At 52.5% G+C, this 15,911-nt stretch overlaps 1 protein-coding gene across 1 annotated transcript in view; it reads left to right on the top strand.

The window, feature by feature from the left end:
• Nucleotides 1-15,911, top strand: part of mast1b (microtubule associated serine/threonine kinase 1b) — a gene marked incomplete at both ends in the record, with an annotated part of 77,632 nt that overhangs the window by 7,747 nt on the left and 53,974 nt on the right. The window contains one exon of the mRNA XM_080524045.1: nucleotides 8,195-8,226. Coding sequence (XP_080380171.1) covers nucleotides 8,195-8,226 — 32 coding nt within the window. The remainder of the gene's footprint in view (nucleotides 1-8,194; nucleotides 8,227-15,911) is intronic.

Genomic DNA, 15,911 nt, shown 5'->3' with positions numbered 1-15,911 from the left:
CACACAATACACACGTAATACACACACACACACCACACATAAACGTTAGCTCAAAGTCAACTTAATAATAGTATTGTCCTCACATCACTCCCAGCACAATGAACACCAGTTTCACGGCGGAGGAAGTCCAGGTTCAGAAGGGAAATGAGTTTCTCTCAAACGCTTCGACGACGTGAAAAAAGGTCGAAATAGGGCGTCAGCGATGAACGTTATAGACCAGAGCAATTTGGGGACTGACCTCTCCCTATTCTTACCCCTTAATGAGGTCGGAAGGTCTTTTGGGAATGTCTGGCGAATGATGAATGGCTGTCGATGACACGCACCAAAGCAGACAGAGAGTCCACGGCAGTCCTTTCTTCAGATGGAATTCCATCTCAGCGGATTGAGCCACCGGTACTGAATGGACTCTCGCACTTATATAGCCCCTTATTCCAAAGAGCTTTACAACGGCCTCTCATCCACCCATTCACGCACACATTCACACACCGATGGCGGCATGCTACCCTGCAAGGCGCCGGTTCCCGCTCATTGGGAGCGATTTGGGTTTTCAGTATCTTGCCCGAGGACACCTCGACACATGGACAGGAGGAGCCGGGGCTCGAACCGCCGACCTTGCGATCATTAAACGCCGGCTCTACCTCCTGAGTCGCAGCGGCCCTAGCCGCTCTCATCTCTTCATATTTTTTAAGACAGATTCGAACAGATTTTCTGTGGCTATAGGCTGATCTGACCTTCTACTGGCTCCTGTCGGGCTGTTAAAAAAACAAAACAAACGTCTGTTGCTTCTCCCTCTTCCCGACAACGGACACGGACAGACGACTCTTCCACACAAACCCAGTCGTTGACTTTATCGTCTAGACGTGTCCGAACATGAAAGAGCCCTGCAGAATGACATCAGACAGCCAACCAGACAAGACAGACAGACGCCCATGTCCTTTGGTTCAATGCACCGTGCTCCGTGCTGGCCTGTTCCTTTTGAATTGCATCCCACTTACCTTGGTTACCGTGGTTTCACCTTGTTCTCAATCTCTTCCTGCTCTTTGTGCTGTACTGGAATAACCAGTCGTCACAGACAGAGTCGTTTTCAAAGAGTCTAAAGCTTGAATGAAATCACCTTTCGCAATTCTGTGTTGATTCTGCGTTGTCAGTGCAAAGAAATGACCCTGTGCAGGCTAGAGGAGTATATTATATTAGAATTATACTATACTCTATGATATTACTATATATTACTATTATACTACTATATATAGGGCCTACTACTTCACTCTATGATATTACTATATATTACTATTATACTACTATATATACTACTCTACTACTATGATATTCTACCATATGAGTATATAGAGTAGTTTACTAAGGTATCTGGTAGAAGGTCAGGACTACATGTTCTCCCCCCGCCCCTTCCCCCCCCTATCATCACATCCTCTGTTGGGTCTCCACAGCGTGTAAGTCATCTTCTCCAGAGCTCTGGCAGCTCCGGGTCAATTAGCCTGATCAATGGAGGACGGGCGAGGAGGAGGGATCAATAGGGTGAATATTAGGTCGTCCTTGTAAAGAGGGATTTGTGTCTGTTAAAGCATAAAACCCTGGGGAAGGGCTCGGGTTGGACAACTATTGATAGCCTGCGGTGTGCTAGTAGGGTTCGGAGGGAAGGGCAGTGGCAGTGGGAGTGGGGCTAGTGTTCGAATCTAGAGTCTTAAAGAGTCCTATAGTCACCCTCTGTATGTCTCCTGGTGAGGTTGAGTTCCTTTCTAGTGCTTTCTGTCACGGGTTTGTGTCTTTTAAATAGCATACGTACGCCCATGGGGAAACATAACCTTAGAAAATACAGTTTGAAGGTGTTCTGCTGTGTGGGAGGTTTGTCCTTGTAATACAAAGAAGAAAAAGCACTTCTACTACACGCACCTACGCTGCAGTTGGCTTCTGTCGTTGTTATAAGAGGGAGAATGTTTTGAAGTGGAATAGTCTACACACACACACACACACACACACACAACCACCCCTCACACACACAGTGACGCGCACACACACACACACACACACACACACACACACACACACAAACCCCCCCTCACACACCCAACCACACACACACACACACACACACACACACACACACACACACACACACACACGGCTCACATTAGCCAAACATTAGCTCAAGGTTAACTTAATAATTGTATTGATTGGAGACCCCTAAGCAGGCAATGCTAATTGCATCTTGACTGAGTCACCTTCTCGTTGACAGGAGCGGAGTGGAGTGGCTAATGGATTCATTAGCGCTGCTAACAGCACACACCTGGGGTGCAGCGGGCTCGGCTCGGCGCTAGGCACCAAAATGGAGCCTGAGAGCTTTCTGACTTTCTGAGGCTCTCTCTCTCACCTCCTCTCTGTTCCGTGGAATCTCTCGTTCCTATTTGTCTGCCTCTCTCTCTTTCTCTTTCATCCTCTTATCTCGTCAGAGAGAGAGAGAGAGTTGTGTCGGTGTTTTGGTATTGAAATGTGTGTCTGTGTACTTGTGTTCTCATTGAAGGTTTTATCTGGAGAATGGGTAGTATGTGTGAGTGTCTATGTGTGTGTGTGTGTGTGTGTGTGTGTGTGTGTGTGTGTGTGTGTGCGAGAGAGACTGTGAGTGTGTGTGTATGTGTGTGTGTGTGTGTGCTTGTGACTGTGTGTGTAAGTGTGTGTGTGTGTGTGTGTGAGTGTGAGTGTGTGAGACTCTTAGTGCGGCAGCTTAGCAAAATTATGGGGACGCGCCGGACAAAAGCACCAAATTTTTTCCATGTGCTCTACATCACCATAGCTTTCAATTTTTGGTGGGAGCCACTTCATCAAGATGGCCGATGGCGGATTTCCAAGGTGGCCGCCATGTAAAATCTATAAGTGCAAATATCTCGGCTTCCAAGCCACATAGAAGGTCAATCTTGGTGTCAAAATATACATTTTCTGGGTCAAGGAATGCATTAAAGCTATTGAGAATATCACTAGATGATTATTTGTGCCGAGATCAAATAAATATGTTCATTCTGGCAATGTATCCATCATTTTCAACTCGGTTCCTAAGCAGCTGGACATATATTAATATGTATGTTTGCAATGGCATGTATATTGAAAAATGGACAACATGCATTAATTGAATTGAACTTTATGTGCTTCACTTTTTAACATAACAAAGCATTTTATATCATCAAATTATCGGTCACATTTACAACTGCAAAGCTCTGTGCATTTCCAGTGTGCTTTCTTGCATGAGCACTTTGCACCACAGCCACTTGCGCTTTTACAGCCACATTTGACCAGTTCAGTGCAGGCTTTCGAAGCCATTGGCTGTCTCTATCCAATGTCCATCCACATCCTTCTGGACTGGGTGTCGGCTGTTGAGCCAGTTCAGATGTTGCCCAGATCCCAGACTGGTAGGCAACTCGCTTCAAGTGCTGCAGAAGGGAATCTTGTGTTGGTGGAATGTGTTCCATCGTTCTGTTCTTCTGGCAGAACAACTCTCTCCGTGCTTCATTAATAGATTCCACATCACTCGTCTTGTCATAAAGGACGATTGTGTAGCGCTCCAGAAGTTGAAATTGCTGGGCATCTATGGTCACGGGAGTGTGCGGATTCGCTGCCATGTAGTTGAAGGCCTGGGTGACCTCGGGGTAGGACTTCCAAGCCTCCCATGCTGACTTCTTCCCCTTCCCACAGAATACTGAGGTTGTGTCACAGCCTGTGAAACAGTGGAAGACTGGAAGTGCTGTGGACTTACCTTTGCCCAGAGTATGGCAGATGTTATTGATATGAAGATATCTGTAGTTCTTGCCAGTGCCAAAAGCGACCCAGATGTCTGCAGCTGGATACTTGGTGAGCAGGGCATGGAACTTGCCGATGAGGATAACGACAACATCTGTATCCACAGTGCGTACCAAGCAGGTAGAAGAGCGATGCTCCAGGGCATCAAGCAGATGAATCAGTATCCTGGTGTCAGCCTCTTCATGGTTACATGGCAGTATGAAGTGGCTGGTGTCTGTGCCGACCACTCTGGTGCCAGATGTAATGAAGACCTGCTTACCATCTGGCCAGGCAATGGATGCAATCTTCCTGGAGAGGAAGGTGAAGAGTTCCTGCTTGTTCATAGGGTCACGCAGGAAATCTGGCCAATTCCCTGGCAGCTCTGTGTTGCATGGCTATATATAATTGGGAGAAGAGTGCAACATCATCCTTCAACATTGAGATCTGCCCTGCCTGCTTGGTCTTGGTCTTGGGTGTTGGGCATCTGAAGAGAGGCAGTGAGTTCTTTTTGATGGGCTCGTGAATGTAGTGTGTGCGGTTCCTGATCACTCTCTCATGGTACTTGTTGTACTGATCTCTGCCCACTGATTCCACATTGCGGACTGTGTTAACCACAGACTCGTCAGTTACATTTTGTGTGTCCAGCATTAGAAGCTCGGGGGTATCATCCCACTGCTCATCCCACTGATGGTGTGCACCAGAGCTAGTGCTTGTTCTTTGAATGTCTTCTGTGTAGACATTCCTTCTTCATGGTGTTGTTGTTTATTGCCTTCTTCTGAAATATACTCCTGCTCAAACTCTTTTAGGAGTCGTGCTTGTTCAGGCCCTGCGATCATCCACTTCTTGAATGCTGAGGGATTCTCGGTGAGTCCCACTGCACCCCCAGAACCCTTCACCAGATCATTATTCTGCTCATGAGCCTGGTCTATCGGTATGCTTGAGAATCTGTTTGTGGTCTTGGGAATAACCCAGTGACCATGTTCTTCAAATTCATTGTGAATGGACGTGGGCAAGCTTTCCATGTCGCGGATGTGGACAGGAATCCATCTGGCATAGTTCTGGTGATCAAGGGCGAAGAACCACGGGACGAGAGCCTTCAGTGACTCCACATAGAGGGGGAAATCCTGTTATCTGTGGGCACGTACAAATATCAGACCCATTATTTCCAAGTTGAGGATGGTAATCCCAGTACTGGAATGTTGGACTCTTGGTGATCATATCTTGTCTCCAAGCTTCTTTGATCTTCTCATCACGTGGTCCCTCAGTCACCATGTCCAAGAAGGCATCCTGCTGCAGCTTCCCCAGTGCCAGAGCGCTCACTTGGTGGGCATGTCTTGTCCTAGTGAGGTGGGATGCTTTGAGGAAAGAGTCAGCTGTGCCAGAGGATGCGATACGAGCCTCAGTCAGTGCAGTGGTCCCAAAAAAAAAAGGAAAATCACATAATGATATTCTCAATAGCTTTAATGCATTCCCTGACCCAGAAAATGTATATTTTGACACCAAGATTGACCTTCTAAGTGGCTTGGAAGCCGAGATATTTGCACTTATAGATTTTACATGGCGGCTACCTTGGAAATCCAAGATGGCCGCCATCGGTCATCTTGATGAAGTGGCTCCCACCAAAAATTGAAAGCTATGGTGATGTAGAGCACATGGAAAAAATTTGGTGCTTTTGTCCGGCGCGTCCCCATTATGTTCAAATATGGTCTTAAGCCACCGCACTATCTGTGTGTGAGGGTTGAAGGGTTGCGTCCAGGGTTGCCAGATGGGGCGGGTTACCGCCGAATGGGCTACTTGATTTTGAGGTTATAGAAAGTTTAGGCTGTAAATTGTCAATCCCATCTGGCAACCGTGTGCGCTTTCAGCCTCGTCAAACTGCGTCATACAAACTTGTCATACAGCTTTTGTTTACATTGTCCGATAGCCTGGGAACCGAAAGCTTGCAATAAACATCGTTTTTTGCACAGATTTGAGTGTGCAGATGCTGCTTTCTTGCACTCTATTTGATACTCTTCAGCTGCAGCACCCCAGCTAAGTCTGATCACGGATGAGCGGTGGTATTTTCACTATACTGGGAATTAACATGGTGAAATGCATTCTTAGACCAGGCTAGTCGTCATGATTACAAATATGCCACTTGAAATGCATGAAATCCAAGTTTATTTGTGTCTTACACAAATGTTCACCTAGTATTTGACTGCTTGTAGCCCAATCACGAATGATCCCAGTATTGTAGCTTCAGATGGACAAGTTGGTTGTAGTGCTTGCCCACGATATGTTATTGCTCATATATAGTATTTATTTTAATCATGTTATTTTACCAACTGTTAAGACAACAATATAGTAAGCTAGTTACTTGAGCTAGCTAAAGATATTGGCCCCCCAAATCATTTTACAACGTGTTGTAATTATGTTACGATATTTCTGTCGAGTGAGTGAAGGTAAGCAACGTAGGGTGCGTTCGTAAAATCGCTCTGAGAGCGCCGGAGCGCACACTGGGTGCAACGTCATAAAGGGACCAGGTAATTTGATTGGACAAGAGGCATTCCATGAGTGCTGATCATATTTCCAGGGCGAATTTACGAACGCAGCTAGCGAACAGAAGACGCAAAAAATTGTCAGATCAGATATATAAACGGGTTATTTTGGTAAACTGGACACATTTTGGGAATATATGTGGTTACTTTCTCGCCTGAAAACATATTAAAACTTCATAAAATGACATGTTAACACTTTTGTTAACACAAAATTACATATTTGAGCTAATGGAGGTTTAAAATGGAGGTTTAAATTCGCCGCTCGCGGCGAAATGCATTCTGGGAGGCAGTATGCATACAGTGTAAATGGTCGGCTGGTTTTCACATACTTATTATGAATTTAGTAGGCAGTATGCAGTATATACTCATTGAGTATGCTAGTATGCAGTATGCTAGTATACCATTCCGAACACAGCCTTTGTCTTTGTCATTCTCTTTCTCTCTTTTTCTCTCTCTTTGTCTCTCTCTCTTTCTCTTTTTCTCTTTCTCTTTCTCTCTCTCTCTCCCTCCCTCCCCCTACCCCCCCCCCTCTCTCTCTCTCTCTCTCTCTCTCTCTCTCTCTCTCTCTCTCTCTCTCTCTCTCTCTCTCTGAGTCAACAGGATTTCATGCAGGCTCTGTTGGACCATGGGGGTCTGGCAGCCTCTCTATCCCCTCCGTTCAGGGTGGAGAGTGTGTGTTAGCTCTGTTCAGGGTGGAGAGTGTGTGTTAGCTCCGTTCAGGGTGGAGTGTGTGTGTTAGCTGCTGTTCCAAGCCAGTATTAGTCGGTCCCTCTGGGTCCAGGAGGTAGCAGGACCGACACAGGGTTCTGCTCTGTCAGGACCGACACAGGGTTCTGCTCTGTCAGGGGGTGGGGGTGAACAGAGGAAAGGAGAGAGAGAGTGGTGGTCCACTTCAGAGCCTTCGCAGAGACATGTGCTGAAAGCACACACACACACAAACACACATACACACTTAACACTAGAACAGCCGTGCCTTTTTTGTAAATTAGCCTGCCTCCTACACAGAAAAAATGGCTAAATAGCTTCATACTAGCTTATCCTGAAGTGATATTGAAAACTGGGTGGTATAACGCACATATCTAGGAAAAGTCATGAAAGGAGGGTCCTGAAATTTGATCCAGTGCAAAGATATAACATTTATTTTACTCACAGGGTCAAATGACCCCATCCATGGCTGTTCTAGTGTTAAATGACCCCACCCACGGCTGTTCTAGTGTTAAATGACCACACCCACGGCTGTTCTAGTGTTAAATGACCCCACCCATGGCTGTTCTAGTGTTAAATGACCCCACCCATGGCTGTTCTAGCGTTAAATTACCCCAACCATGGCTGTTCTAGTGTTAAATGACCCCACCCATGGCTGTTCTAGTGTTAAATGACCCCACCCATGGCTGTTCTAGTGTTAAATGACCCCACCCATGGCTGTTTTAGTGTTAAATGACCCCACCCACAGCTGTTCTAGTGTTAAATGACCCCACCCATGGCTGTTCTAGTGTTAAACACACACACACACGCACGCACACAAATGCAAACAGACACACTCACACACACACACACACATGCACACTTAAACACACACACACACACACACATGCACATTTAAACACACACACGCGCGCACGCACACAAACGCAAATGCAAATAGACACATTCACACATACGCACACACACACACACACACACACACGCCAGGCCTACCACAGCGTGAGGCCGAGGCCCAGCTTGGCTGTGTGGACTTAGACTTGAGATGTAGACGAGAGACGTGACGATGTCACAGGACCGACTGTGATTCTGTGCCCGACCCCTTCAACATCCACCAGTACCTGATCTCTCTTCCTCTCTTTTTTTCTTCTCTCCTGTCTGTTTTCTTCTAGAAGGATCTGCCACTGCCCCGCAAGAACAGCAGGTGAGTCCCGTCTCCCTCCCTCCCTCCCTCCCTCCCTCCCCCCCTCCCTCCCTCTCACGCCAACTGTGCTCTGCGTACGGAGCCAAAAGGAGAGCCAGAGGAAGGGGGAGTGTGTGTGTGTGTGTGTGTGTGTGTGTGTGCGCGTGTGTGTGTGCGTCTGTGTGTGTGTGTAGACACGGAGACTCCTCTGTCAACCAGGGCCCTCCTGGTTGATCCCCTCCTCAGAAGGTTCCTGAGGTACTCTGATTGGCTGGAGGTCCTCTGGAGGTAGTTGAAGCTGGTGTGGTGTTAGAGTAAACAGAGGAAGAGGAGAGGGGGGGGGTCAAGACTGCTCTTTAGTTGCAAGGATTAGTTCCTGTTTTTCATCTAGCTAGGACTTTGCCCATCCGACATGAATTCAACTGGGCCTGTTTCCACCTAGACCCCTCTGTCTACCCTCCCTCCCCATCTCTGTCTACCCTCCCTCCCCATCTCTGTCTACCCTCCCTCCCCATCTCTGTCTACCCTCCCTCCCCATCTCTGTCTACCCTCCCTCCCCATCTCTGTCTACCCTCCCTCCCCATCTCTGTCTACCCTCTCTCCCCTCTCTGTCTCCCCTCTCTCCCCTCTCTGTCTACCCTCTCTCCCCTCTCTGTCTCCCCTCTCTCCCCCTCTCTGTCTCCCCTCTCTCCCCCCTCTGTCTCCCCTCTCTCCCCTCTCTGTCTCCCCTCTCTCCCCCTCTCTGTCTACCCTCTCTCCCCATCTCTGTCTCCCCTCTCTCCCCTCTCTGTCTACCCTCTCTCCCCTCTCTGTCTCCCCTCTCTCCCCCCTCTGTCTACCCTCTCTCCCCCTCTCTGTCTCCCCTCTCTCCCCCTCTCTGTCTCCCCTCTCTCCCCTCTCTGTCTCCCCTCTCTCCCCCTCTCTGTCTCCCCTCTCTCCCCTCTCTGTCTACCCTCTCTCCCCCTCTCTGTCCACCCTCTCTCCCCCTCTCTGTCTCCCCTCTCTCCTCTTTCTGTCTACCCTCTCCCCCTCTCTGTCTCCCCTCTCTCCCCTCTCTGTCTCCCCTCTCTCCTCTTTCTGTCTCCCCTCTCTCCCCCTCTCTGTCTCCCCTCTCTCCCCCTCTCTGTCTCCCCTCTCTCCCCCCTCTGTCTCCCCTCTCTCCCCTCTCTGTCTCCCCTCTCTCCCCCTCTCTGTCTCCCCTCTCTCCCCATCTCTGTCTCCCCTCTCTCCCCTCTCTGTCTACCCTCTCTCCCCCTCTCTGTCTCCCCTCTCTCCTCTCTCTGTCTCCCCTCTCTCCCCCTCTCTGTCTCCCCTCTCTCCCCCTCTCTGTCTACCCTCTCTCCCCCTCTCTGTCTCCCCTCTCTGTCTCCCCTCTCTCCCCTCTCTGTCTCCCCTCTCTCCCCTCTCTGTCTCCCCTCTCTCCCCCTCTCTGTCTACCCTCTCTCCCCCTCTCTGTCTCCCCTCTCTCCCCCTCTCTGTCTCCCCTCTCTCCCCTCTCTGTCTCCCCTCTCTCCCCTCTCTGTCTCCCCTCTCTCCCCCTCTCTGTCTCCCCTCTCTCCCCCTCTCTGTCTACCCTCTCTCCCCCTCTCTGTCTCCCCTCTCTCCCCCTCTCTGTCTCCCCTCTCTGTCTCCCCTCTCTCCCCTCTCTGTCTCCCCTCTCTCCCCCTCTCTGTCTCCCCTCTCTCCCCCTCTCTCCCCCTCTCTGTCTCCCCTCTCTCCCCCTCTCTGTCTCCCCTCTCTGTCTCCCCTCTCTCCCCTCTCTGTCTCCCCTCTCTCCCCCTCTCTGTCTCCCCTCTCTCCCCTCTCTGTCTCCCCTCTCTCCCCTCTCTGTCTCCCCTCCCTCCCCCTCTCTGTCTACCCTCTCTCCCCTCTCTGTCTCCCCTCTCTCCCCCTCTCTGTCTACCCTCTCTCCCCATCTCTGTCTCCCCTCTCTGTCTCCCCTCTCTCCCCTCTCTGTCTCCCCTCTCTCCCCTCTCTGTCTCCCCTCTCTCCCCCTCTCTGTCTCCCCTCTCTCCCCCTCTCTGTCTCCCCTCTCTGTCTCCCCTCTCTCCCCTCTCTGTCTCCCCTCTCTCCCCCTCTCTGTCTCCCCTCTCTCCCCCTCTCTGTCTCCCCTCTCTCCCCTCTCTGTCTCCCCTCTCTCCCCTCTCTCTGTCTCCCCTCTCTCCCCTCTCTGTCTCCCCTCTCTCCCCTCTCTGTCTCCCCTCTCTCCCCCTCTCTGTCTACCCTCTCTCCCCCTCTCTGTCTCCCCTCTCTGTCTCCCCTCTCTCCCCTCTCTGTCTCCCCTCTCTCCCCTCTCTGTCTCCCCTCTCTCCCCCTCTCTGTCTCCCCTCTCTCCCCCTCTCTGTCTCCCCTCTCTGTCTCCCCTCTCTCCCCTCTCTGTCTCCCCTCTCTCCCCCTCTCTGTCTCCCCTCTCTCCCCCTCTCTGTCTCCCCTCTCTGTCTCCCCTCTCTCCCCTCTCTGTCTCCCCTCTCTCCCCTCTCTCTGTCTCCCCTCTCTCCCCTCTCTGTCTCCCCTCTCTCCCCTCTCTGTCTCCCCTCTCTCCCCCTCTCTGTCTCCCCTCTCTCCCCCTCTCTGTCTCCCCTCTCTGTCTCCCCTCTCTCCCCTCTCTGTCTCCCCTCTCTCCCCTCTCTCTGTCTCCCCTCTCTCCCCCTCTCTGTCTACCCTCTCTCCCCATCTCTGTCTCCCCTCTCTCCCCCTCTCTGTCTACCCTCCCTCCCCATCTCTGTCTCCCCTCTCTCCCCATCTCTGTCTACCCTCCCTCCCCATCTCTGTCTACCCTCCCTCCCCATCTCTGTCTACCCTCTCTCCCCTCTCTGTCTCCCCTCTCTCCCCCTCTCTGTCTACCCTCTCTCCCCCTCTCTGTCTCCCCTCTCTGTCTCCCCTCTCTCCCCCCTCTGTCTACCCTCTCTCCCCCTCTCTGTCTCCCCTCTCTCCCCCTCTCTGTCTCCCCTCTCTGTCTCCCCTCTCTCCCCTCTCTGTCTCCCCTCTCTCCCCCTCTCTGTCTCCCCTCTCTCCCCCTCTCTGTCTCCCCTCTCTCCCCATCTCTGTCTACCCTCCCTCCCCATCTCTGTCTCCCCTCTCTCCCCTCTCTGTCTCCCCTCTCTCCCCTCTCTGTCTACCCTCCCTCCCCATCTCTGTCTCCCCTCTCTCCCCTCTCTGTCTCCCCTCTCTCCCCTCTCTGTCTCCCCTCTCTCCCCTCTCTGTCTACCCTCTCTCCCCTCTCTGTCTCCCCTCTCTCCCCCTCTCTGTCTACCCTCTCTCCCCATCTCTGTCTACCCTCTCTCCCCCTCTCTGTCTCCCCTCTCTCCCCCTCTCTGTCTCCCCTCTCTGTCTCCCCTCTCTCCCTCTACCCTCTCTCCCCTCTCTGTCTCCCCTCTCTCCCCTCTCTGTCTCCCCTCTCTCCCCTCTCTGTCTCCCCTCTCTCCCCCTCTCTGTCTACCCTCTCTCCCCTCTCTGTCTCCCCTCTCTCCCCCTCTCTGTCTCCCCTCTCTCCCCTCTCTGTCTCCCCTCTCTCCCCTCTCTGTCTCCCCTCTCTCCCCTCTCTGTCTCCCCTCTCTCCCCTCTCTGTCTCCCCTCTCTCCCCCTCTCTGTCTCCCCTCTCTGTCTCCCCTCTCTCCCCCTCTCTGTCTCCCCTCTCTCCCCCTCTCTGTCTCCCCTCTCTGTCTACCCTCTCTCCCCTCTCTGTCTCCCCTCTCTCCCTCTCTCTGTCTCCCCTCTCTCCCCTCTCTGTCTCCCCTCTCTGTCTCCCCTCTCTCCCCCTCTCTGTCTCCCCTCTCTCCCCTCTCTGTTTACCCTCTCTCCCCCTCTCTGTCTCCCCTCTCTCCCCCTCTCTGTCTCCCCTCTCTCCCCCTCTCTGTCTCCCCTCTCTCCCCTCTCTGTTTACCCTCTCTCCCCTCTCTGTTTACCCTCTCTCCCCTCTCTGTCTCCCCTCTCTCCCCTCTCTGTCTCCCCTCTCTCCCCATCTCTGTCTCCCCTCTCTCCCCTCTCTGTCTCCCCTCTCTCCCCCTCTCTGTCTCCCCTCTCTCCCCTCTCTGTCTACCCTCTCTCCCCTCTCTGTCTCCCTTCTCTCCCCCTCTCTGTCTCCCCCCTCTCCCCCTCTCTGTCTCCCCTCTCCCCCTCTCTGTCTCCCCCCTCTCCCCCTCTCTGTCTCCCCTCTCTCCCCCTCTCTGTCTCCCCTCTCTCCCCCTCTCTGTCTACCCTCTCCCCCTCTCTGTCTCCCCTCTCTCCCCCTCTCTGTCTACCCTCTCTCCTCTCTCTGTCTACCCTCTCTCCCCCTCTCTGTCTCCCCTCTCTCCCCCTCTCTGTCTACCCTCTCTCCCCTCTCTGTCTCCCTTCTCTCCCCCTCTCTGTCTCCCCCCTCTCCCCCTCTCTGTCTCCCCTCTCCCCCTCTCTGTCTCCCCCCTCTCCCCCTCTCTGTCTCCCCTCTCTCCCCCTCTCTGTCTCCCCTCTCTCCCCTCTCTGTCTCCCCTCTCTCCCCCTCTCTGTCTCCCCTCTCTCCCCCTCTCTGTCTCCCCTCTCTCCCCCTCTCTGTCTCCCCTCTCTCCTCTCTCTGTCTCCCCTCTCTCCCCCTCTCTGTCTACCCTCTCCCCCTCTCTGTCTCCCCTCTCTGTCTCCCCTCTCTCCCCATCTCTGTCTACCCTCTCTCCCCTCTCTGTCTCCCCCCTCTCCCCCTCTCTGTCTCCCCTCTCTCCCCCTCTCTGTCTCCCCTCTCTCCCCTCTCTGTCTCCCCTCTCTCCCCCTCTCTGTCTCCCCTCTCTCCCCCTCTCTGTCTCCCCTCTCTCCCCCTCTCTGTCTCCCCTCTCTCCTCTCTCTGTCTCCCCTCTCTCCCCCTCTCTGTCTCCCCTCTCTCCTCTCTCTGTCTCCCCTCTCTCCCCCTCTCTGTCTACCCTCTCCCCCTCTCTGTCTCCCCTCTCTGTCTCCCCTCTCTCCCCATCTCTGTCTCCCCTCTCTCCCCCTCTCTGTCTCCCCTCTCTCCTCTCTCTGTCTCCCCTCTCTCCCCCTCTCTGTCTCCCCTCTCTCCCCTCTCTGTCTCCCCTCTCTCCCCATCTCAGGCCAGGTGTGTCCCTGATAGCAGCTGTGACACACCTACAATCCCCCCCCCCTCCAGGTGTGTGTGCGTATGTGGGGGGGATTGTAGGTGTGTCGCTGTCCTTGGTGCTGAAGACGCTTCCTCCTCCCACGATGCCTCTCAGCGAGCCAGCTCTGTCTGTCTCTCTCTCTCTCTCTCTCTCTCTCTCTCTCTCTCTCTCTCTCTCTCTCTCTCTCTCTCTCTCTCTCTCCCTCTCTTACTTTCTTTCTCTTTCCTTTTTCTGTCTCTCTCCCGCTCTCTCTTTCTTCCAACCTTTCCATTGTTTCTCACTCTCTGTCTCTTTCATTCTCTCTCTCTCTCTTTTCTCTCTCTCGTTCATCCTCCACCCTTCCTCCCTGAGTAATGAGTGTGAGGTGGACCAAGGTGTGTGTGTGTGTGTGTGTGTGTGTGTGTGTGTGTGTGTGTGTGTGTGGTGTGGTGCGTGATAGGGACCGTGTCACCAGGGCCACAGAGCCAACATGATGGATGGCCTTAATTAAGTCTCATAACATGTTAAATAACCTAGATGTTGAAGCTGTCATGATGTGTGTGTGCGTGCGTGTGTGTAGTGTGTATGTGTGCGTGTGAGTGCGTGTGTGTGTGCGTGTGTGTGTGTGTGTGTGTGTGTGTGTGTGTGCGTGCGTGTGCATGTGCGTGTGTGTGCTTCGCCATTTGTATGTTCGTGTGTGTGTTCGTGTGTGTGTGTGTGTCTAAAATCACAGCATACACCACCCACACAGTCAGACTTACAGCCTCTCTGTGCAACTCCCTCTGTCCTCCTTAACCCCCCCACCCCCCCACCCCCCACACACACACACACCACAACCCTTATCGTCACGGGGGAAATCCAACAGGAAATGAACCCGCGGGCGTCGCTAATCTCTGTGTCCACAGCGGGACCTCGTCCGCGGTCTTCCGTCGTCTTCGGGCTTTAATTACGTCCCCCCCTCCCCCTCCCCCCCCCCCCCCCTCCATGTTTTACCACCCAGAGTGTCTATCTTCCTCCAGAGAGCGATCCCATCTGGATTGGTTCTGTCTCCGTATAGTTTCTCACCCCCCACCCCCCCCGTCCCCCGTCCCCCCCCGCACGTCCCTTCCCAGCCTCCCATCCCGTCCTGTCCCCCCCCCCCCCCTCCCTGCGGACCGCCATCCTCCATCCATTATAGATGAGCTGACTGGAGTTAGCCGCACATTTAATCTACTAGCCGTGGTCCATCCATCTGGAGGGGAGTGTGGTGTGTGTGTGTGTGTGTGTGTGTGTGTGTGTGTATGTATGTGTGTGTGTGTGTGTGTGTGTGTGTGTGTGTGGTGTGTGTGTGTGTGTGTGTGTGTGTGTGGTGTGTGTGGTGTGTGTGTGTGGTGTGTGTGTGTATGTGTGTGTGTGTGTGGTGTGTGTGTGTGCCGTCTGGGTTTTGTTTATCCGTTTTATTTCAGCACACGTTGGCGACGTAAACACACACATTGGGGTTTTGTTGGACACACACACATATACACACACACACACACACAAACACACACACACACAAACACACACACACTCCACACACACCACACACACACACACACACACACTGAACAGTACACACTCCACCTCAAACCCTCCTCTATGCATCTGTTTATATTGCCTGGCTCTGGACCCTCTGAATGAAGGAGATAATAATCCTGTTTTTCCTCTCTAATGTGATGAATTCACCACCCGTCTCTTCTCTCCCTCCTCTCTTCTCTTCTCTCTTATTCATATATACAGTACTGCCTCCAGTAAAAAGCTTTCCACTTTGTCTGATTTACCCACCCACCCACCTCTCTCTCTTTCTCTCTCTCTCTCAGACACACACACACACACACACACACACACACACACACGTACACACAGAGCACTCCTAGACCTTATGAAATCCACCCCTCCCCTGCTGCACTCCCTGCTGTGGCACCTTACCCTTGAGAGACCTCTCTGAAAGCAAAGACCGCCTCTCCCCCTCCCTTCATCCCTCTCTCTCTCTCTCTCCCTCCCTCTCTCTCTCTCTCTCTCTCTCCTTACTGTCATTTGGTGCTCTGCCACCCTCTCCTTCAGACACACAGACAGCAGCGAGTGCACATCTAAAGGTTGAGACAACGTTGCGATGGTGACATTTACCCAGAGGGACCCCGCTGCTTCCTGACTGCTCCCGCTCAGCTCTCCTCTGCTCCGGCTGCTTAGCGCCACACTTAGCCACCTTCGCTAGCAACATGTTTCGACGGACGAAAAGGTAAAAGCCAAGGCTGAGCTAACTAAGGCTACACTAACTAAGGCTGAGATAACAAAGGCTGACATAACTAAGGCTGAGCAAACTGAGGCTAAGCTAACTGAGGCTAAGCTAACTGAGGCTAAGCTAACTGAGGCTGAGCTAAATAATGCTAAGCTAACTAAGGCTGAGCTAACTAAGGCTAAGCTAAGTAAGGCTGAGCTAACTAAAGCTAAGCTAACTAAGGCTAAGCTAACTAAGCTCATAGGCACTGTTGGAGGCTGTACGTCTGGAGGGTGTGGCGATGCAGGTTTGTGCGATACTCGCTGCCGTTCCCAGTCCTCCCTCCCTTTTGTTTCTGTCCCCTCATCCCTTCTTCTTCCGTCCCTCCTTCGGTGACCTCTCTGTTTCTCTCT

This window comes from Nansenia antarctica (assembly GCF_963989245.1).
Source record: "Nansenia antarctica genome assembly, chromosome: 2".
Lineage (NCBI taxonomy): Eukaryota > Metazoa > Chordata > Actinopteri > Argentiniformes > Microstomatidae > Nansenia > Nansenia antarctica.
The sequence above is the reverse complement of the archived record's forward strand: the minus strand, read 5'-3'. Positions and strand labels throughout refer to the sequence as shown.